Consider the following 24,620-nt stretch of genomic DNA (forward strand, 5'->3'; position numbering starts at 1 on the left):
TGTATCACTTATGTACAAAAGTGAAATGCAATAAAGGGTGCTGATGTTCTCATATACAAAAGGCAAAGAGTTTGAAAAGAGGTGTTAATTATAAATAATGTTAAAGTACTGTTCTACTCACCTACTGTTTTAAAGATTAGCTATATACAGGGCACCTGAGTGGCTCAGTGAGTTAAGTGTCCAACTTCAGCTCAGGTCATGATCTCATGGTTTGTGAGTTCAAGCCCCCGCATAGGGCTCTGTGCTGATGGCTCAGAGCCTGGAGCCTGCTTCAGATTCTGTGTCTCCTTCTCTCTCTGCCCCTCCCCCACTTGTGCTCGGTCTCTCTCTGCCTCTCAAAAATAAATAAATGTTAAAAAAATTTTTTAAAGATCAGTTATATATGTAAACAAATCATTTTTCTATCTGAAATCCACTGGGTCTAAGCTTACTTGTTCCTTTTAACTTCAAAATTAGCTCTGGTTTAATAAACACAGGTCTATATAACTTAAAGAAATAAAACACTTTATTTTAAAAATTACAAGTATGCTTCAAATGAAAACTGTCCATTTATTAAGCACCCAGAGTTCCAAGCATTGTACAAAACATGAAAATACTTGCTCATACTCTTTTAGAGCAAAACTGCTTATTCTGCTGCACTCATTTTTGCATGGTGTTGACATTTCAGTTCCACTGTCGTAAGAGGACCAGTTCTTCAAAACTTGCTCAGGAAACAAGTTTCTGATCCATAGAAGTAGATCATGCAGGAAGTTTCTCTGTTAATGTTACACTTAATGTCCTCTTCCTGGTTAACAGAAAATGAAAGTATTAAGTCTACAGAAAAATGAATTTTAATAGGACTATATTCCAAATGTCAAGTTTCAACTCAGCATTAGTTCTTATACTGTTTAGCCAACCGATTTACCAAATTTAACTATCATTCGTATTATATTTTATTTTCCCTTCAAAGGGAAAAGCAAGAAAGTGACATAAAATAAAGCTATATAATAGGCTACAGCCAAGAACACCATAGTGTTCTATATACTGGGGAAACAAATAAAACTGAACAGAAACTTTAAAGGGGAGATAATATCAATTTCAGAAATTCAGAGATTCAAAGACTTTTCTTCACACTCACCTCTGAAACCTCCACCTCCTCTTCCTCCTCTGAAACCTCCACCTCCTCTTCCTCCTCTGAAACCACCTAAAAACAGAGGAAATTTTAAATTACCGTACCCTATCCTACTCCCATCAGCCTAACACCCTAGATTACAACTTTCTAAGCAAGTATTCTGTTTTAATGAATTACAAAAGCTGGTTTCTTTAAAGTCCTATTTAGCCCTGCTGTTAAATGTAGGAATACCTCAACTTTTGCTCACATTAATTACTTTTTTGATTGAACGAAGGCTTTTTATCCTAAGAACAAAAGGTAGCAGACAGGAATGGTTTCACTCTGGGGATACTATAATAAATACAATATTTAAAGTTAATTCAGCTGCATATGGAGCAGCACTGATGCTCACATGTTGAATAGAAAATTTAAACTTCTGAAGTATCCAACACATATTTGGCCTCCTGTTTGAGTCTCCATTTTTACTTCTTTTGGTTGCTAACTTTGTAAGGAATGATGAATCGTAAGAAGAGGAAAAACCAACATTTCTAAAATAATGGTATAAAAATATAGAAATTTTAAGACAGATGAGTCAGTTTTTTCAATGTTACATATGAGATTGAATATAGAATGGGAATAAAGAGGAGCTTATTAGATTCTCAAAAATATTTAAGAAAGACGTATTTTCAGATTTCTTAAAGAGATTACCTCCCAGCTATCTGGACCGAAAAAAAAGGACGTTTAGAGTGAAATAATTAAATTAAGAAAGGCAAAGGTGAAAACAGAATTCTCTCTACTTTCTGATTCAGTAACAGAAGATGTCCAACTAATTTTCAGCTCCCCTTCCTAAAGCCTACTTTGCCATCATCCTGTCACCCACCCACCACACCACTACTCCCAGATCTAGTCCTACTCAGTGCTGCACCCCACCTTATCCCCAGCCCTGTTCATCATCTAACCCTCATAATGATGAATGTTACAAAAGTTTTGGGAAATACATATATCAAAATGCTGAAATCCAAGCAATGAATTTATTGGTTAAGTCTTTGACATAACATCAAAAGATAGGGGTTTTATTTCTGGGACTGCCAACGGCTCAATTAGGGCAAATTAACTTTTGTTAGCCTCTCATTTCCTCATCCAAAATAAGACTATCACCTAGCCTACAAGGCTCTGCTGAATATTACAGGAACATACATGCATGTGAAAAGAATACGACAAGCTCTCAGCATAAATTCAACACCCAGTGATATTAATTAAAAAACTAAAATTCAGTCAAGATAATCTTATACTTATAAAATGTTCAACAAAACACGAATAACCCCACAGAGATAAAATCTCTCAAAATTATACTTTATTAGGTTTTTGAAAAGAAAGTCATTGAAACTAAGCATTATTACTATGGCAACCTGCCAAGATATGAAACTAGCTTATCTAAAAAAATAAACACAAGGGAGGTTTCCCTATATACAAAATTAAAGTGTACTGTGTGAACTGGCTGCAGCTGTGAAATCTCATTAGAAATTTCCCTCACAAGTAACTTACCACCTCTGCCACCTCTGCCACCTCCGCCTCTTCCTCCTCCTCGACCTCCCCTGCCACCACCTCTTGGAGGTCCCTTCTCACCGGGAGGCCGAGGTAAAAACCTCTGCAGTGGTAGCAGTTTATATGGGTCTATATAAAACTGGAAGTGTAACAGAAACGATTAATGTGATGATTTGGAAAGGAGTACAGTACAGTCATTAAGAACTACACACGACTCAAAACAACCTGGGTTGAAATCCCAACTCTATTAACTACTGTGTAGCCGTGGGCAAAGACTTAACTTCTTTGTGCCTTAGTTTTCTGACCTGTCAAATGAAGAGAATCAAGTGCCTACCCCACATAGTCTTGGTGAAGATCAAAAGAGTAATGTATAAAAGCACTTCAACTTTGCACACAATAAGCATTACATGTATAGAAATAAAAACCTAGACCAAGTCAATCTCATTTCTCTTTAGAAACAGATGTCTTCCAAAAATTAACTACATTTTCACTCTACAGACTTGCCCTAAGAAAAATGAAAGCTTTTAAAACCTTAACATTAAAATTCAAAATAAAGCCCAGGCACACTCGCTATTTTAAGACTTTAATAAAGGATCAAATCAGTAACTATTTGCTGAACATACAAAATAATAGAGAATATGTATAAACTAAACCCATCCATTATTTGGAATTAAAGAGGTTATTTTGCACAGTAATGAAACATAATGGGGTGTATCTCAATTTTACATAAAACATGCATAAGGAATTTCAAAATGATAAGTGTATTACTTATAACAAGATGTCTGAATCCCTCTTTAGACTACCTTATCATTCTTCTTTCCTTCAGAGCCCATTCATTAAAAATAGTACCTAGCTCTGCACTGCCCGATATGGCAGCCACTAGCCACATGTGGCTATTTAATTAACAACTAAAAATTCAGTTCCTGAGTTACATTAGCCACATTTCAGGTGTATGATAGCTACAAATGGTTAGTGGCTGTTGTACTAGGCACGAGTTTTCATCACTACAGAAAATTCAATTGGGTGGCACTAGTCTAGAGATTATTATAATAACATAGGCTGGACAAGGAGGGCCTGAATCATAACAGTGGATCTAGAAATGGGGAGAGGTAGAATGTAGCAATTTAGCATCTGATGATAAAAAATACTAAGTACTACATCTTCAAATAATACTGTGAGAAAAGGCAGGCATGGAGATCAAATTTAAATGGCTATCACAAGCAAATTCTTTTTTTTAGGTCACCAAATGAGAAGCTGGGCTGTCAGGCCCACCTGAATCAGTTCATTTCCCCGGGGATATTTGGCAGGTTTCTACAGACAGTAGCAGCCCTATGCTAGCAACAGAACACTGTCCCCATCTCATCTCCTATTCGTATCAGGGTTCTGGGCCCACTCCACTCGTGCCATAACCTTTTGACCTCCCTGTTGCTAAATCCAAAGAACACTTTGAAGCAACATTTTGCCACAGTTGAGCACTTCCCACTGAAAACACTCTGTTCTCCTGACTTTGGTTGATAACCACTTTTATGAAACTCTCCGGATTTGCGTCCTCCATTTTTACTAGTGTGACTTCTCAGTCTCCAAGAGACATATAAATTTAGGAGGTACCCCAAAGCTGTTTTTCTCATTCTTTCTTCCCAGACTGTATCATATACTGTCTCTACAATGACAACTTTCCAATTCCGTCTCTAGTCCAGACTCTTCCTTCGAGCTCCTGTGTGAATATCTCACAAGTGCTTCAAACTCATTAAGTCTAAAACTGAATTCATCATCTTCCCCCTACTCCCTTCTTCTCCAGTGTTTCCTATTTTGGTACTGTGGTGACACTGTCCACAGAGATGTTGAAATCACACATCCGAAAGGTGGGGATATATTTTTTTAATTATTTATGTACGCACTAGGATGGGGCAGAGAGGGAGAGAATCCAAAGCAGGCTCCATTCTCAGCGCAGACCCCAATGTGGGGCTTGATCCCACAACTCTGGGATCATGACCTGAGCCAACATCAAGAGTTGGATGCTCAAATGACTGAGACCCCCAGGTGTTCCAGGGTGGTGACATTTTTTAACTTCAACTGATCAATTACCAAGATCTATGGATGGCTACTTCCTCTATCTCTCATAAATCCATTCACTCTTCTCCATTTCTACTGTCACTACTACCCTAATCCAAAATGTTACCTCTTCTGGGACTAATGCAGCAGTCTCCGACTTGGCCCCTTCACATACAGTACTAACCGCTTTCCAGGGTATGCTTTTATTTTGCCAGTGGTCTTTTTAAGTATAAACTTAATCATATTCATCCTAATATTTAAAAACAAAAGTAAACCTAATGTCTAAACTCTTTCCCATAATCTGAAGGCATTAAGTAACCCAGCCACTGCTTACCTCTAGTCGCTCATAAATGTTCTATGCCCAAGCTATACTTTTGCCTTTTTCAGATCCTTAAATTGGCTTACTGTCTTAGAGACTCGCACTTACTGTTTTCTCTACTTGTAATGTGCTTTCTCCTCCTCTTTGACTAGCAGTGGTTCCAAACTACATCAAAATTATCTTAACTACATCAAAACTGTCCAGAGCTTTCCTTTTTACAGTTGAATCCTGGTCCTTAACTAAGACTTACTAGCTCAAATTTCTAAGAGTGGAACCAAGAAATACGTGACCTTAAAAGCTCCCCCACATATTCTAATGAGCAACTAGGTTTGGGAATCACCCCTAGTCAACTTGCAGGTCTCAGCTTCTAGCTCACTTCCTCAGAAAGCCAACATACTAAATTTGGTCCCAATGCTAGCATTTGCATAGTAATATGTATTTCTCCTTCACAGCATGTATCAAAATGTTATTGAAATTATTTGTGAAATCATTTAATATCTGACTTCTAATGTTTCATAATTTAATGTTTTAACTTAGAATGTCTGGTCCTCTAAGATGTCCAATAAAAGAGTTTTACATAAACTAACAAACGTACGCCAGCAGTTATAGAATTTGCTAATATAAGAATGATTTCTGAAAACCTGTATTAATTACATTTTTTTAAGTTTATTTATTTTGAAAGAGCACACGTGCGAGACAGCAGGAACAGGGACACAGAGAGAGGTAAAGAGAGAACTCCAAGGAGGATCTGCGCCATCAGCACAGAGCCTGATGCAGGGCTCAGAACGCACGCACCTGACACCGTGACCTGAGCCAAAATCAAGAGTCAGACACTTAACTCACTGAGCCGCCCAGGCGCCCCTTAAATAAATTACTTCTAAAGATCAGTAAGTTCAATGTCTAAAATACAGAACATCTCAATTTACGATATACTGGGGGAGTCTCAAGGGCTCTATGTAGCACTGTCCTAAGGAAGGTCATTCACTTATAAAACCACCGATCCTAGTTATAAGCTTGACTCACCTTCTGCAGTTTTTTAAACGAAGATGCCTTCATATTTTCTGACAATTTAACAGAAAAATACTATTAGTTATATTAAGGAACAATTAAGATCAAAGAAGGTAACCTTCTGAATTCATATGTAATTTTAATAACAAGTTTAGAATATATGGCAATATGTAGGCAAAGAAATGAGTTTCCAAAAGGAAATGAAGTTTTTGTTTCTAAAACTTCTAATTCCACACTCAAGGCAAAGTACCTTAATCCTGTAGCACTTATCCAAATGACAATCATTTCTAAAACCTTCCAAAAAAGGAAGTCACTCTTATAGAGCCTTTCTTTTTAATATACGGAGATACATTCTCCTCTCTTGATTCTCCTTTATGGTCCAATCTTAGCAATACTCTGTCCAATTTAATAAAGCAAGAAGTTTAATTAAATCAATACTTAGCTCCAGAAAAAGCAAATGGTAACCCTTCAAAAAGATCATTGGGCCTTCTAATTAAAAAGGATACAAAATCTCTAAGTTGTCCAAATATTTCATCCACTTTACCAATTTGTTCTTTGTTCTCTAAATAAACTGGAGCATTGAAATAAGGCACCTTATTTTCGTCTGTAGTACATTTACAAACTATGTCATCTTCACAGGGATGCAGGAACTCTCCTAATACTGAAATAGGACAAAAAAAATGTTAAAATATAAAACAGTCTCAAGTGATATTGACCCAACATTATCTGGAAGCTTTCTTTTGGGTTCCTGGGATTTCACTTTATCTGTTCTCCTCGGAGGCAAGAAAAAAAAAAAAAAAGAAAAAAGCCCTAACTGCACAACATATTAGCTTTGTGGCCTGGGGTAAGGCTCTTACATCTCTGCATCAGTGTCCTCATCTTTAGTTAAGGGACTAAGAACAGTACCAACATTTAATATATCGTACTGTGAGGAGTAAGTACAATGATAAATGTCAAGTACTTAGTACAGTAAGACCAAATAACCCCAAACAGATGTTTTATTATAAAAACTATCATTACTAAGCACTATACTTACATTTTGCTGTCTCTTTTCTTCTCCCCAGTCCCTAACTGTAAATTAGTCTTTGTTCTTTTTTTTCCCTCCCCTTTTATAACTTTTCACTACCACCTCTTCACCAATGATGCTTCACTCTTTTTCAAGGAAGTGTGGAATCTCAAAAGAACTACCTTTATTTCTAACTGACTGTCACCCCAAACTAAAACACTCATCACATCCTGCAAAACCAACTCTTCATCCCTATCATCCAACCTTAAAACCTGGAATCTTTTATTCCCAGTACTAGCCAAGTTCTACTGAATGTTTCCATTGAAATCTCTCCCATCAAACTGTTCCTTTTTTTTTTTTTTTTTTTTTTTCTCACTTCCACCATGGTCACAGTTCATCATGCATGGACTGTTGCGATAGCTTGTGTGCTAGGACCTGTGACTCTAGCCATTACCCTCTACAAACCATTTTGTACACTGATCCAACCTCATCTTTATATTAGACACTCTTCATCCTTTCTCCTCTTTGATGTAGGCTTCTACTGTCAAATCTCTATCTCACTTTCCATAACTTCCATCCCACCTCATTGATAATTACTCCAAAATTACTCTAATTAGGTCCTTTATCTTGCTTTCCCCCCCCTGTAGTCTCCCTTCCAAGCAATTTTTTTCTCACTCCTCTTATTTATGCACAGTAATTGAGAGCACGGGCTTTGGAGTCAGAAAACTTGGCTTTGTCTCTCAAACATATCACTTACTGATCACTTATTACCACGACTCTAGCAGACAAACTTAACTCTTAATCACAGTTTTCTTATCTGTAAAATGGGGAAAATAGGAGTAAGCACACAATATTACCTATTTAATAACTTCCTTTCAGCTCAAGCTCAACTTCCACCTCCATGATACATTATAAGTGCTCTTTTATTCTCTTGATCCCCCCTTAACATTCTACAGCACTATTATAACTCACTTTACAGCACTTCCACACCCCACTCCCCAACCAAGCACTAACTTCCGTATGAGAGCTGCTAGTGCTGTCTTTCAGCACGTCATTCCCAAAATTAAACCCACAACTTCCGCCCCCAAGAAGGGTAAGCTTTGAAACCGACATACAAACTACGTGTTCCGGAGGTCCTTGGTCTTGGCCTTTGTTAAAGCCTCCGCGGCCACCTCCTCGTCCAAATCCTCCTCTGCCGCCACCACCACCTCTGAAATTACCGCCTCCACCTCGGAAGTGGTTGTTGCTGCCGCCGCGATTGAAGCCCCCACCTCGATTAAAGCCTCCACGACCTCCGCCTCGAAAAGACATGCTTACTATACCTGGTGAGAAAAACAGTGCGTACCTTTTGGTCACTGTGGCCTCAGGGTACACCAAGTAACCCCTCTAGCCCCTCTGAGCCACGGTCAGACCATAGAGGCGGACAATAAGAAGAATAGCAACCTTGCCACCTCACCCACCGCCAAGCCGCCAGTGACAACCCGAAGGGTGAGGAATGTTACCTCCCCATAGCCTTACGCGCGCGGACCGACCACTCACCAGCGTCGTCGCCCACGCTTATCACCTCCGCCCCCAGCGAGCAGCAAGGTGTTCACGCCGCAATCCCTTCACTCATCCCTCCCTCCCGCACCTGGGTTCCGCGACCAGCCATTCTCCGCTCCTCCCGCTCCCTACCTCAACTCACCCACGCCACGTGCACCTCTGGCCCGGCCGCGCACACCCACCCGTCCACTACTTCCGTCGTACACCAGCCTCCTCGGCCACCGTACCAGCACAACGTGGGGACGTAGGAGGGGAACGACAAGAAACTCGAACGGGTTTACAAAAACGCCAGTCACCGGCGGAACCCGCGCCGCTGTCACCTTTCCACAACAGCCTTCAGCGCTGGAGGAGCCGCAATACTATCTAACCTCAACCACTAGCTTACGGCATTCAGGTCCACTTTCCTACTGAGGAGCAGAGGAAATGACGTATAATGGTGGCGTCCTTTGAATCCAGACCTTGCCGGAAGTGCCGCCTCGGTGTTGCCCTGGGAGACGGTTGGCGTTGGTGATCCGCTCCCTCTCCCGTGGGTCCGGCGGTTAGAAGTGGCTGTGGACTCGCCGCGAGCCCTTGCTTCTCAGGCTGCAAAATGGCCTCCTCGTTCGTTACCCCACAGTTGTGAGGAGTTTTCAGCCGCGCTCTGGCCCGAGGTGGATCTGGTCGCGTGGAAACCCAGTGCGAGGGCTTCCTGTGTTTTTTTGAGCTCTTTTTTTTTTTTTTTTTTTCCTGGACCCTTTGAAATATGCACGATTGTGAGCTCGACTGGTCCGTCCTTTTGTGCTGTGGTTTCACTAAAGGAAGAAAAGATGCGTGTGTGTACTTTCCTTTTAAAATGTTGTTTTTTCTTTAAAAACATTTTTTTTAATTTTTTTTTCAACGTTTATTTATTTTTGGGACAGAGAGAGACAGAGCATGAACGGGGGAGGGGCAGAGAGAGAGGGAGACACAGAATCGGAAACAGGCTCCAGGCTCTGAGACATCAGCTCAGAGCCCGACGCGGGGCTCGAACTCATGGACCGCGAGATCGTGACCTGGCTGAAGTCGGACGCTTAACCGACTGCGCCACCCAGGCGCCCCTAAAAACATTTTTATGTGATAAAAAGCCAAACAGTTATTTGTCTTTTGCACCAAATAGTTTATTCGATTTGTCAAGTACGTTTTTTGTTTTTGTTTTTTGGCAAGTACGTTTTGAGCACCGACAGGCTGTACGCCATCAATACTACAAGCCCCTCTTTCTTTAAGCCTTGATATCTAATTTCAGCTTCTGGTGAAATTTCTCTAACAAAGAAAGCTAGTGACCTCCTTTTTGTTAAATTTGGTTGGTGTCTTTTACACCCGAATCTTTGGAGACCTTACTTTGGTATTGGACACAGTCGACTGCCTGCCTCTTTGAAAGGGTGGAGATTGGTACCTACTTCAGAGCGCTATTTTGATTCGGAAAGAACTTTGCAAACTTCACTATGGAAATACTAGGTAGGAATTATAATATGTTTTCTACACTAATGTATAAGCTTCTTGAAAAAGCCCCTAACAGTCCTACATAAAAAGGGAATTTGATAAATGTATTTTTTATTCAGATTTGGTAAATGTGCCTTAAATTGTGTACATCATACAGAGGAGAGTTTTTCATAAATGCCCTGCTCTATTTTGCTTTGCTTCGTTTAGCATTTGCATTCAGTGTTTCCACCTCGATATAATCTACAAGAATTCGAAAGTCCAGCAATAACAACAGGGAACTACAATATCCCCTCACATCCTGAGCATCTCTTTGGCTTCAAAATAAGCGCTTTCATGTTTAACTTTTCCATCTGTACTGCATGTAATGATATACTCACCTTACTAAAAGAGTTTACTCATGCCATAGCCATCCGCAGGACCCCCAGATAGCTCCCCATTTCCTTGAGCAGTAAAATCTCCCCATTGACTAGGTCCTCTACGTGATCAGTTTTATTCGCCTCCTGTGTTGCACACCATCCCTCTGCTTAATCGGACCCGCGTCGTTGCCTTGCTTCTCTTGGTTGTTGTCAAATACTTCCTGCTTAGAAAAGTTTACTTTTCCCATCCAGCAGACCAGACATTTTCTATCTTTTTTACCCTGGAGAACTCTTAAAATAATTTTCATGTATCAGAAACCCCTGTATAAAAATGTTATAAAATGTGTGTGTGTGTGTGTGTGTGTGTGTGTGTGTGTGTGTGTATGTATGTATGTGTATGTATATATATGCATATCTCTCACATGATCGGCAAGTTGTAGACATAATGATCCAATATTAATTGTCAATACTCTTTTTTTAAACTCTGGTAAAATACATGTAACAAACTTTACCATATTATTCATTTTTAAGTGTATAGTTCAGTGGTCTACATTGTTGTGCGTGCAAATCTGTTATTTTGAGTATAGAAGGATGTTTTTCTCTGAATCTATTTACTTTGTCCAACCTATTCTGTGTAATTTTCTTTTCGTTGCAAAGGATATCAATTCTGATACAAATTGAAGAGACTCCCATTTTTCCTTTAATTTTAGTAAAGGTTGCAAACTGATTTTAGTGACTGTTAAACTCTTTATATAGGCCTCTTTTGGGGTAAAACTGTTATTTTTGAAATGAAAAAATAATGAAATTTACCTATTTAGTATGAAATCTTTTCTTGACTTTTGCTGTATATACCATCAATTCTGAGTTGGTCTTAAAACCAGAATACAGGGATTTCATTTTCAACTAAAATAGGATGACCTGGGGCACCTGGGTGGCTCAGTCGGTTAAGCGTCCGACTTCAGCTCAGGTCATGATCTCACAGTTCGTGAGTTCGAGCCCTGCGTCAGGCTCTGTGCTGACAGCTCAGAGCCTGGAGCCTGTTTCAGATTCTGTGTCTCCCTCTCTCTCTGCCCCTCCCCTGCTCATGTTCTGTCTCTCTCTGTCTCAAAAATAAATAAACATTAAAAAATTTTTAAAAAAAATAATAAAAAAGGATGATCTTTGTCTTTGTTCTTAATGCTCATTAGATAAGATAAAGCTTGCTCACACAAGTAAGAAGTAGAAAAGTACAGTAAAATATTTATTACTTTCCTATGAATGGTAGGATGCTTTTCTTTTACAGAAATTCAGAACTTACAGAAAGGCAAATCAGTGAATTTCATCTTATGTTTATAATCATTAATTCACAAAATTCTTCCCCTTTCAAAATCAGGTGCTCAGCCTCAGAAGAAGGTTCAGAGAAAGGAGCCCTCATTCAGTCATAAACTTGTGTTGAAGTGGAGGGAAAATACTGTTTAGTTTTGTTCTATAGTTCCTCAAGGTGGTTTGGTCTCAACTTGAGAGTTGTTATTTCCTAAGTGCAAACAGCAGTCGAAACTTCAAGATTTCTTTTTGCCATGTGATTTTTCCAAAGATTCAATTTCTAGGGGCACCTGGTGGCTCTGTCAGTTAAGTGTCCAACGTCCCACTTCAGCTCAGGTCACGATCTCAGGGTTCACGAATTCAAGCCCTCATTGGGCTCTCTGCTGGCAGCACAGAGCCCTCTCCAGATCCTTTGTCCCCCTTTCTGTGCTTCCCTGTGCTTGGGCTCTCTCTCTTTCTCAAAAATAAACATTAAAAAAAAACTTCCTAAGTGCAAGCAGCAGTGGAAATTTCAAGATTTCTTTTTGCCATGTGATTTTTTTCAAAGATTCAATTTCCATTTAAAACCAAAAATCTTGTCACTTAAAATCAAGATATTTTCTCCAGGCTCTTGAATATATTCAATTAATTTAACTAGTTCATGTGATGAAAAAAATTAGTAGGCTAGTTTCTGCAACCATTCTTTTTTTTTTTTTTTTTTTTTTTAATTTACATCCAAGTTAGTTAGCATGTGGTGCCACAATGGTTTCAGGAGTAGATTCCTTCATGCCCCTTACCCATTTAGCCCATGCCCCTCCAGGAAGCCTCTGTTCTTCAAATTTAAGAGTCTCTTATGTCCTGTCCCCCTCCCTGTTTTTATATTATTTTTGCTTCCCTTCTCTTGTGTTCATCTGTTTTGTATATTAAAGCCCTCATATGAGTGAAGTCATATGATATTGTTCTTTCTCTGACTAATTTCACTTTGCGTAATACCCTCCAGTTCCATCCACGTAGTTGCAAATGGCAAGATTTCATTCTTTTTGATTGCTAAGTAATACTCCATTGTATATATATATACCACATCTTCTTTATCCATTCATCTACCAATGGACATTTGGGCTCTTTCCATACTTTGGCTATTGTGATACTGCTGCTATAAACATTGGGATGCATGTGTCCCTTCGAAACACCATAGCTGTATCCCTTGGATAAATACCTAGTAATGCAATTGGTGGATCATAGGGTAGTTCTATTTTTAATTTTTTAAGGAAAAATTAAAGGAGGAACCTCCATACTGTTTTCCAGAGTGGCTGCACCAGTTTGCATTCCCACCAGCAGTGAAAAGAGATCCTCTTTCTCCACATCCTCGCCAACATCTGTTGTTGCCTGAGTGTTAATATTAGCCTTTCTGACAGGTGTGAGATGGTATCTCATTGTGGTTTTGATTTGTATTTCCCTGATGATGAGCCATGTGGAGCATTTTTTCATGTGTTGGTTGGCCATTTGGATGTCTTCTTTGGAGAAGTGTCTATTCATGTCTTTTGCCCATTTCTTCACTGGATTATTTGTTTTTTGGGCGTTGAGTTTGATAAGTTCTTTATAGATTTTGGATACTAACCCTTTATCTGATATGTCGTTTGCAAATATCTTCTCCCATTCTGTCAGTTGTCTTTTAGTTTTACTGATTGTTTCCTTTGCTGTGCAGGAGCTTTTTATTTTGATGAGGTCCCAGTAGTTCATTTCTGCTTCTGTTTCCCTTGCCTCTGGAGACGTGTTGAGTAAGAAGTTGCTGCGGCCAAGATCAAAGAGGTTTTTGCGTGCTTTCTCCTTGAGGATTTTGATGTTACATTTAGGTCTTACGTTTAGGTCATCCATTTTGAGTTTGTTTTTGTGTATGGTGTAAGAAAGTGGTCCAGGTTCCTTCTTCTGCATGTCACTGTCCAGTTTTCCCAGCACCACTTGCTGAAGAGACTGTTTTTATTCCACTGGATATTCTTTCCTGCTTTGTCAAAGATTAGTTGGCCATACGTTTGTGGGTCCATTTCTGGGTTCTCTATTCTGTTCCATTGATCTGAGTGTGTGTGTGTGCCAGTACCATGCTGTCTTGATGATTACAGCTTTGTAATACAGCTTGAAGTCTGGGATTGTGATGCCTCCTGCTTTGGTTTTCTTTTTCAAGATTGCTTTGGCTATTTGGGTTGCATACAAATTTTCTGGTTCCATACAAATTTTAGGATTATTTGTTCTAGCTCTGTGAAGAATGCTGGTGTTATTTTGATAGGTATTGCATTGAATATGTAGATTGCCTTGGGTAGTATTGACATTTTAACAATATTTGTTCTAATTATCCAAGAGCATGGAATATGTTTCCATTTTTTTGTGTCTTTTTCAAAAAAAGGACAAGAACCACACGATCCTCCCAATAGATGCAGAGAAAGCATTTGACAAAATACATCATCCTTTATTGATAAAAACTCTCAAGAAAGTAGGGATAGAAGGATCATACCTTGAGATCATAAGAGCCATATATGAAAGACCCAAAACTAATATCATCCTCAATGGGGAAAAACTGAAATCTTTCCCCCTAAGGTTAGCAACAAGACACGGATGTCCACTCTCACCACTGTTATTCAACATAGTATTGGCAGTCTTAGCCTCACCAGTCAGAAAACACAAAGAAATAAAAGGCATCCAAATCAGCTAGGGGGAGGTCAAACTTTCACTCTTTGCAGGTGACATGATACTCTATGTGGAAAACCCAAAAGATTCCACCAAAAAAACTGCTAGAACTGATTCATGAATTCAGCAAAGTTGCAGGATATAAAATCAAGACAGAAATCGGTTGCATTCCTATACACCAACAATGAAGCAACAGAAAGAGAAATTAAGGAATTGATCCCATTTACAATTGAACCAAATACCTTAAAATACCTAGGAATAAATCTAACCAAAGAGGTGAAAAATCTGTACACTGAAAACTGTAGAAAGCTTATGAAAGAAATTGAAGAAGCTATTCTTGATCTTCAAAGCATTTGGCAAAACCTAACCTATTGTTTTCTTCAAAGTATTACTGCAGTTCACTTTTCAGCTCAAACATCTGTTTGAGAACCAAACATTAAGAACCAAAATGTGTTTCTCTTACTTTGTAACAAATTACCTCAACACTTAAAACAATAAACATTATCTTGCACAATCTCTGTAGGTCAGAAATTCAAGAGCAGCTCAGCTTGCTGGTTCTGGCTCAGTCTCTTACAGTTGCAGTCAAGATGTTGCCGGAGGCTGCTGTCACCTGGAGGCACAACTAGTGATGGAAAATGAATTTCTCAGGTGGCTCACTCATACACCTCGCAAGCTAATGCCTTCTATTGCCAGGAGGACTCAGTTCCTTACCACCACATGGGCCTTTTACAGAGTGCTTTAAGTATTCTCATGACATGGCTGCTGGCTTCCCCCGAACAAATGATCTCCTAAGCCATAAGATTTTATGCATTGTGGCAGGAGATTTATGTTGTCTTTTTCCAGGTTTTCAGTTTCTTAAACATTCTTTAGTGAACTAGACCTTGATAAGTTTAGCCATTTCTGTTACATCATCCCAAATGTTTTTTTCATTTCAGCTTGAAAACTTTCTGACACCCACACTTCTCTGGGAAGAAAGCAGTGTATTATGAATACACCAGGTTTTCTGTTTTTGTAAGAATGAACCCTCTTAGGGTGCAATGTTCAAATCGGTAGGGTACCTTCAGTGCAGATGCCAGTGCACTTCCTTCAAGAAGTACCTTTTGTTTTCAATATGAAGACAAAACTGTAAAGGTATCTGGGCCTTTGCTTGTTTAGGGTAGCATTTTATAGCAGAAACATTCTCTTGAATTTCACCACAATTTATGTATCTTACAAGTGATACCATATGTTGAAATCTGTTAATCCATCATTCTGGAAGTTGCTTTTTGGTTTTTTATACCAAAAAATCTCTTCAACATTATGTGACATGTCACCAATTACATCGATTCATCAAATTCTCATGTCTTATCCCAGCCATTTACTCTAGAATTGCAAGGTTCTTACCAGCTGTGGACCTTTTTCCGTTTTCAGTCAGAAGTTCTGCTACTTAACTTGCTTTCTGGACCTTTTTACTGAAGGTGACTTTTGTTCGTTTGTTTTTGGTTGTTTTTTGTTTGTTTTTTGTTTTTTTACTTTTTTACTTTTTTTTTTTAAAATGTTTTACTCTGGGATTCCCAGGGCCATTTTAAATTATTTGCTCCTTTACTGTGATTTGTGGTTAAGTGTCTTTTCAATTTTGCTGGAGCCATTGCTTTATTTATAAATTATGATTCTTCAGTACTAATGTTATCAGAATTACCTAGACCTAGAATTCTCTTCTATCTCCCACTTCATCTTTAAAATCACCACATGGGACTTATGTCATGTTTATAAAACAGGTGCTAATAAAGTGTAAAACAAGCCAACTAAACAAAGAAATCACAAAAGGAAATGAAATCTTTATAACTCACTTTTAATCTACAAGCTCCTTGTTTTACAATATTCACAAAATTACAAAGCAACAGGGAGGCATCTGATTTATAGCACTTACAAAGTGTTTCCTTAGATTTAAAACAAATTTTTTTTTAATGTTTACTTTTTTTTGAGACTGAGAGAGACATAGTGTGAGCAGGGGAGGGGCAGAGAGAGAGGGAGACACAGAACCCAAAGCAGGCTCCAGGCTCTGAGCTGTCAGCACAGAGCCTGACGCGGGGTTCAAACCCATGAACCATGAGATCATGACCTCAGCTGAAGTCGGACACTCAACTGACTAAACCATCCAGGCACCCCACAAAGTCTTTCCTTAGAATTTACTCCTTGATTTTTTATCATATCAGGAAAGTGTGTTTGCTTTTAGCTTTCTTTAGCTATGTGTAAGGGAAGGCTGGGGGAAGATAAGGAGATATGGCTCAAGAGGGAGAAGCTGCTGCCATCAACCTATCATTCCTCTCTCAATACAATTCAGCACTCAGGACTATCAACATCATCCCATATCTCAGATCAAAAACAGAGTGAACTCAACCAAATGGACATAGTCATGCAGAGACTGCCATATAGGTGAACACCCTTCAGCAAAATTACTAACAGGGCTGCTTAATCACTATTCATTACTGCAAGTACTGGCATTGCATGGAGAATTCAAAAAAATTAAAAAGTTTCCCCTTTCTTCTCTGGAACTTCTAGTAACTTCTCAGAACCCCTACTGGCATCTACAGAACTCCAACTGAGAAATCTATACTAGATTCTGAGTTCCTGAAGAGTGGACACTATGTCTTCTTTGTTTTGGTATCCTCAGCATTTAGCACGTTGCCTATTAAAAACAACAACAACAACAACAAACAAAAACTGATGCCTGGTAAGTATTTGCTGAACTGAACTCTATAATTTGAATCTTTTCCCATTCATTAAAATTGTGCTTGTCAACAAATGACTACAGAATGATGGGCAAAGAGATTATAAAAGTAATGGAGGAAAAAAAGAAAAAGGATATAAGTAAGCGTAATTACAAGATCCAAGATCTAAGAGAGCATACATCCATTTGTACTACTGAAAAGTTAGGAAATCTAATTAAAATACTTGGTAAGGAGATATTCTGAACAACAGAAGAGAAAGGGCTGAAAACCTTACATTGAAAAATAATTTTTTTTTAATTTTTCTCTTTATTTTTATTTTTTATTTATTTTTTAAATCATTCATTGTCAAGTTAGCTAACATACAGTATATAGAGTGTAGTCTTGGCTTCGGGAATAGATTCCCATGATTCATCACTAACATATAACACCCAGTGCTCATCCCAATAAGTGCCCTCCTCAATGCCCATCTTCCATTTTCCCTGCACAGCGCCCCCCCATCCCTCAGTTTGTTCTCTACATTTAAGAGTCTTTTATGGTTTGCCTCCCTCTCTGTTTGTAACTTATTTTTCCTTCCCTTCCCTTCTCTTCCCCTATGGACTTCTGTTAAGTTTCTCAAATTACACATATTAGTGAAAACATATGGTATCTGTCTTTTTCTCAGTAACTTATTTCACTTGGCATAATACCCTCCAGTTCCATCCACATTGTTGCATATGGCAAGTTTTCATTCTTTTTCATTGCCAAGTAGTATTCCATTGTATATATAAACCACATCTTCTTTATCCATTCATCAGTTGATCGACATTTGGACTCTTTCCATAATTTTGCTATTGTTGATAGCACTGCTGTAAACATTGGGGTACATGTGCCCCTACAAATCAGCACTCCTGTATCCTTTGGATAAATTCCTAGTAGTGCTATTGCTGGGTCATAGGGTAATTCTATTTTTAATTTTTTGAGGAACCTCCACACTGTTTTCCAGGGTGACTGCACCAGTTTGCATTCCCACCAACGGTGCAACAGGGTTCCCCTTTCTCCACCTCTTCACCAACATCTGTTGTTTCCTGAGTTGTTAATTTTAGCTACTCTGACCAGTATGAGGTGGTATCTCAATGTGGTTTTGATTTGTATTTCCCTGATGATGAGCAATGTTGAGCATCTTTTCATATGTCTTTTAGCTATCTGTATGTCTTCTTTGGAAGTGTCTATTCATGTCTTCTGCCCATTTCTTCACTGGATTATTTGTTTTTTGGGTGTTGACCTTGGTCAGTTTTTTATAGATTTTGGATACTAACCCTTTATCTGATATGTCATTTGCAGATATCTTGTCCCATTCTGTTAGTTGCCTTTTAGTTTTACTGATCATTTCCTTTGTTGTAAGATTTTTATCTTGATGCGGTCCCAATAGTTCATTTTTGGTTTTATTTCCCTTACCTTCGGAGACATATCATGTAAGAAGTTTCTGCTGCCAAGGTCAAAGAGGTTGTTGCCTTTTTTCTCCTCTAGGATTTTGATGGTTTCCTGTCTCATATTTAGGTCTTTCATGCATTTTGAGTTTGTTTTTGTGTAAGGTGTAAGAAAGTGGTCCAGTTTTATTCTTCTGTGTGTTGGTGTCTGGTTCTCCCAGCACCATTTGCTAAAGATGTCTTTTTTCCATTGGATATTCTTTCCTGCTTTGTTGAAGATTAGTTGGCCATACATTTGTGGCTCCCTTTCTGGGTTCTCTATTCTATTCCATTGGTCTATAAGTCTGTTTTTGTGCCAATACCATATCATCTTGATGATTACACCTTTATAGCACAGGCTAAAGTCCTGGATTGTGATGCCTCCAGCTTTGGTTTTCTTTTTCAACATTACGTTGGCTATTCGGAGTCTTTTGTGGTTCCATACAAATTTTAGGATTGTTTGTTCTAACTCTCTCAAGAATTCTGGTGCTATTTCAAATGGGATTGCATTGAGTGTGTACATTGCTTTGGGGTGTATTGACATTTTAACAATATTTGTTCTTTTAATCCATGAGCATGGAATGTTTTTCCATTTCTTTGTGTCTTCTTCAGTTTCTTCACTAAGTTGTCTATAGTTTTCAGCATACAGATCTTTTATCTCTTTGCTTAGGTTTATTCCTACATATGTTATGGTTCTTGGTGCAATTGTAAATGGGATCAATTCCTTGATAACTCTTTCTGTTGCTTCATTATTGATGTATAGAAATGCAACCAGTTTCTGTACATTGATTTTATATCCTACAACTTTGCTGAATTCATGTATCAGTCTAGCAATGTTTTGGTAGAGTCTTTTGGGTTTTCCATGTAGAGTATCATGTCGTCTACGAAAAGTGAAAGTTTGACTTCTTTGCCAATTTGGATGCCTTTTATTTCATTTTGTTGTCTGATTGCTGACGCTAGGACTTCTAACACTATGTTAAACAACAGTGGTGAGAGTGGACATCCCTGTCCTGTAAGAAAGCTCTCAAGTATTTCCCCACTGAGGATATTAGCTGTGGGCCTTTTATATATGGCTTTTATGATGATAAGTATGTTTATTCTACCCCGACTTTCTTGAGGGTTTTTATTAAGAAAGATGCTGTATGTTGTCAAATGCTTTTTCTGTTTCTATTGACAGGATCATATGGTTCTTATCCTTTCTTCTATTAATGTTATGTATCACATTAATTGATTTGTGAATATTGAAACAGCCCTGCAGCCCAGGAATGAATCCCACTTGATCATAGTGAATAATTCTTTTAATATACTATTGAATTTGATTTGCTAGTATCTTGTTGAGAATTTTTTCATCCATGTTCATCAGGGAGATTAGCCTGTAATTTTCCTTTTTAGTGGGTCTTTGTCTGGTCTGGAAATCAAGGTAATTCTGGCTTCGTAGAATGAGTCCAGAAGCTTTCCTTCTCTTTCTATTTTTGGAACAGTTTGAGAAGAATCAGTATTAAGTTTGCTTTAAATGTCTGGTAGAATTTCCCTAGGAAGCCATCTGACCCAGGACTCTTATTTGTTGGGAGATTTTTGATAACCGATTCCATTTCTTCACTGGTTATGAGTCTGTTCAATTTTCTATTTCTTCCCGTTTGAGTTTTGGTAGTGGGTGGATGTCTAGGAATTTGTCCATTTCTTCCAGGTTGTCTGGTTTGTTGGCATATAATTTTTCATAGTATTCTCTATTGTTTGTATTTCTGTGGTGTTTGTTTTGATCTCTCCTCTTTCATTTGTGATTGTATCTATTTGGGTTCTCTCTTCTTTTTGAAAAGCCTAGCTAGGGGTTTATCAATTTTGTTTATCCTTTCAAAAATCCAGCTCTTAGATTCATTGATCTGTTCTACTCTTTCTTGAGATTCTGTATTGTTTATTTCTACTTTAATCTTTATTATTTTTCTTCTGCTGCTGGCTTTGGGCTTTCTTTGCTGCAGTGTTTTTGGTTCCTTTAGGTATGAGGTTAGACTGTATTTGGGATCTTTCTTGCTTCTTGAGATAGGCCTGGAGTGCAATGTATTTTCTTCATAGGACTGCATTTGCTGTATCCCAAAGGGTTTGGACTGTTGTGTTTTGATTTCCGTTTGCTTCCATATATTTTTAAATTTTTTCTTTAATTTCCTGGTTGACCCATTCATTCTTTAGTAGTATGTTATTTAACCTCCATGTATTTGGAGGCTTTCCAGATTTTTTCTTGTGGTTGATTTCAAGTTTTCATAGCATTGTGATCTGAAAATATGCATGATATGATCTCAGTCCTTTTATATTTGTTGAGGGCTGTTTTGTGACCCAGTATGTGATCTATTTTGGAGAATGTTCCAGGTGCACTCGAGAAGAATGTGTATTCTGCTGCTTTTGGATAAAAAGTTCTGAATATATCTTCTAGGTCCATCTGGTCCAGTGTATCATTCAAAGCCATTGTTTCCTTATTGATTTTCTGCCTAGATGATCTGTTCATTGTTGTAAGCGGAGTATTAAAGTCACCTACAAGTACAGTATTATTATCAATAAGTTTGCTTATGTTTGTGATTAATTGATTTATATATTTGGGTTCCCTCACATTGGGGACATAAACATTTACAACTGTTAGCTCTTCTTAATGGATTGACCTGTTAATTATGACCCTTTCTTCATCTCTTGTTACAGTCTTTGGTTTAAAACCTAGTTTGTCTGGTATAAGTATGGCTTCTACAGCTTTCTTTTGACATCCAGTAGCATGACAGATGGTTCTCCATCCCTTCGCTTTCAATATGCAGGTGTCCTCAGGTCTAAAATGGGTCTCTTGTGGGCAGCATATAGATGGATCTTGGTTTTTTATCCAATATGATACCCTATGTCTTTTGATTGGAGCATTTAGTCCATTTACATTCAGAGTGATCATTGAAAGATATGGATTTAATGGCATTGTGTTATCTGTAAGTTTCATGCTTGTGGTGATGTCTCTGGTCCTTTCTAGCCTTTGCTGCTTCCCACTCACAAAGTCCCCCTTAGGATCTCCTGCAGGGCTGGTTTAGTGGTGATGAATTCCTTCAGTTTTTGTTTGTTTGGGAAAACCTTTATCTCTCCTTCTATTCTGAATGGCAGGCTTGCTGGATAAAGGATTCTTGGCTGCATATTTTTCCTATTCATCACATTGAAAATTTCCTGCCACTCCTTTCTGGCCTGCCAAGTTTCAGTAGACAGGTCTGCTACTACCCTTATGTGTCTACCCTTGTAGGTTAAGGCCCGTTTATCCCCAACTGCTTTCAGAATTCTGTCCTTATCTTTGTATTTTGCCAGTTTCACTAGGATATGTTATGGTGTTGACCTGTTTTTATTGATATTGAAGGGTGTTCTCTGTGCCTCCTGGACTTAGATGTCTGAATCTTTCCCCAGAATAGGGAAGTTCTCAGCTATAACTTTGGAACAAAATTTTAAAAGGACTTAGCCAAAGTTGACTTTAAATTGGAAACCTTAATATGAACTCATGGCTTTATTTTTTTAAACTTTTATTATTTAAATTTCAAACATAAACAAAAGTTCAGAGAACAGTATAATGAATCTCTTTGTACCCATAATCCAGTTTCAACAATTAGCCAGACTTTTGCAAATCTTGTTTCATGTATTCCTTTATTATTATAAATTATATATAGAAATTATAAACTTATAGCTATTTATAAAACATTTGTTAAAAACAAATATTATTAATTTATAATTCTAAAATAATTTGTGTTATTTTATTATTTTATAACTACAAATATATACAATATATATATATTTCTTTTGGCTAGAGTATTTTGTGGTACATCCCAGATAATTTTTATTTTTTTCAAATTCTTATTTAAATTCTAGCTAGTTAGCATATAGTGTAATATTTGTTTCAGGAGTAGAATTTAGTGATTCATCACTTACATATAACACCTAGCGCTTATCACAAGAGCCGTTCTTAATACCCATCACCCCTTTAGAGGACTTTTTAAACCTGAGCACAATACCATTTTCACACCTAACAAAAGTAAAAATTCCTTAATATAGCTAATAACAGTCCATGTAGAATTTTCCCAAATTATTTCAAAATGTCTTTTAACAATTCCTTTGAACAAGTGAAGATCCAAACTTTGCCTATGCATTATATTTTATTGAAATGTCTCTTAAGTCTCTTGTTCTTGATCAGTTTCTTCTCCCTATTTTTTTCATGGCTTTTATTTGTTGAAGAAACTGAGTCTTTTATCTTGTACTATTTTCTAACCTCTTTGTGGTATAAACCATGTTTCTCTATTCTCTGTATTTCCTACAAATGGGTAGTTCATGGTAGTGAGATCTGGAGAATTGTTCAAGGTTCAATTTTTTTTTTTTTTTGCAAGAATATTTCCTAGAACACCACATGAGGAGGCACTTGACATTGGGTTGCCTCTTTGACAATATTAAGATTGATCAGTGGGATCAGTGTATCAGCCTGAATTGTCTATTAGAAAGCTCCCTTTTAGCTTTTCACCTGATGGTTTTAGCAACTGTTGATGATCATCACCTAGATTTACTGGTTTATAAGAGGTTACAAAATGGTGACATGCTAATTTTATCATTCATTCCTCTGTAATTATTAGCTGAAATAAAGAACTTTCCCTCATTATTGTTTAATATTTATATTTATTTCAATCCTTTGTTATTATTGGTTTTTTAATGCTTAAATTGCTGCATCTTTGACTTGTGAGAGCCCCTTCATGTTGGGTCCTGTGTCTTTTAATACCACTCACTAGCCTCTAATACCTTTCTTGCTTTCTGACACAAGATGTCTCTATCTGACTTATCTTATACATTTCCTACCCCAGCCCTTTCTCCAAGGAGCCCTTGCTTCTTTTAGTGGGAAATAGTATGTAAAAAGCACAATCTGGGCACTATGGGGGTGGTCATTACTTCTGGATTATCATGACTTCTAGGCCAGATAGGAGGTATATATTTTTAGAAAGAAAAATCATGGCTTGTACTGATATTTTCAATTCAGAGTTAAGACTACAATGTTTTTGCTTCTTTAAATTTAGACTTGCGCCTCTTTTACCCTGAAATTATGACATTAACCTAATTACTGATTTACTTGAGTCTGCAGATCTATGTGTGTGTGCATAAAATAGTTGTCAAGTAAGACTGCTGAATCTTAGCTGAGATTTTGTTTATATCAGTTTGCTAATATTTCGTTTAGAATTTTTCACCTATGGTCATAAACGAGGTTGATCTGTTGCAGGGAGTATGGCCAGAGTCGCAAAAGATGAGTCCACAAACAAAATGCAGTTAAGTGAAGGTCCTCATACTCAAGTCGGAATGAGGCCCCACTCCAGAATGAAGCCTCTTTTTATTAGGATAATTGCTAAAGGCTACATGCATAAAGTCATCTAAGCAAGTATAGTAATCAACTTAATGGTTTTGCTTTTCAAGGTTGAATTTCGGGATGATTGTTTTTTATGATACTAGGAAGGGTCAGGTGTGAAGGAGGATCTGGCCCTGGACAGTGTTAGTAGCTCTAGGCAGTCCTTGTCCCTTCCTGTGCAGCTGCTTTCAGCTGTGTAAACATGTCCTAAGGCCTTGCACCTTCTCAAGCCTTTTCCTTTTGAAGTCTTTTCCTTTGATAGTTCTCTCCTGCATCTCCCACATCTCCCCCTTTTTCTTTCATTTGGCAAAGCTGGAGGGCAAAGACAGAGGCTTGTGAGGCATATTCATGGCTTGTCATTGTCCTCTTCTCCAGACTAGGTATATGCCAAGTAATAAGACAAAGATTAATATAAAATACTGATTGCAGAAAAGCTTAACGGTTTTATATAATTCATTGGATTCAATTCTGAGATTCGATTAGTTATCTCAGATAGAGAAGGAGCACCAGAAAGCATCTCAAGTTTATTTTTGAACGTTTCATAAATGTCCTTTTGCAATTGGGCTAGATCAGCGGAGGTATTACCTTGATTAAGAAGGTGTCGATGCACCAGGTCCCATGATATCTTGGATTGATTATATACATGGGGAGTGATACAAAAAGTGGTTATCTTCCAATCACATTGAAGCCTTACCTGTTATTGTAAACTAATCAATTGATCTCCTAGAAAAAGAACAGCATGTTCAAG

General features: G+C 37.9%; 2 protein-coding genes across 8 annotated transcripts in view; one reads left to right on the forward strand and one right to left on the reverse strand.

The window, feature by feature from the left end:
- Positions 1-483: 483 nt before the first annotated feature.
- On the reverse strand, positions 484-9,039 carry GAR1 (GAR1 ribonucleoprotein). 7 transcript variants are annotated; one of them, XM_040476281.1, is made up of 7 exons: positions 9,021-9,039; positions 8,136-8,342; positions 6,521-6,675; positions 6,030-6,089; positions 2,636-2,774; positions 1,118-1,183; positions 484-784 (listed from the first exon to the last, which is right to left on the reverse strand). In XM_040476281.1, the coding sequence occupies exons 2-7, from the start codon at positions 8,329-8,331 to the stop codon at positions 771-773; spliced, it is 630 nt and encodes a 209-aa protein (XP_040332215.1). In that variant the 5' UTR covers positions 8,332-8,342; positions 9,021-9,039; the 3' UTR covers positions 484-770. The 7 variants fall into 7 exon arrangements, with proteins under 7 accessions (XP_040332215.1, XP_040332206.1, XP_040332186.1 ...); XM_040476272.1 differs by lacking the exon at positions 9,021-9,039 and adding an exon at positions 8,883-8,985; XM_040476252.1 differs by lacking the exon at positions 9,021-9,039 and adding an exon at positions 8,790-8,985.
- Positions 9,040-9,646: 607 nt separating this feature from the next.
- Positions 9,647-24,620, forward strand: part of CFI (complement factor I) — an 83,151-nt gene continuing 68,177 nt past the window's right edge. The window contains exons 1-2 of the mRNA XM_040476196.1: positions 9,647-10,035; positions 16,878-17,049. The gene's annotated coding sequence lies outside the window, so the exon portion shown is untranslated. The remainder of the gene's footprint in view (positions 10,036-16,877; positions 17,050-24,620) is intronic.

Source organism: Herpailurus yagouaroundi, unplaced genomic scaffold, assembly GCF_014898765.1.
Source record: "Herpailurus yagouaroundi ecotype Mexico unplaced genomic scaffold, PumYag 28, whole genome shotgun sequence".
NCBI classification, from domain to species: Eukaryota; Metazoa; Chordata; class Mammalia; order Carnivora; family Felidae; genus Herpailurus; species Herpailurus yagouaroundi.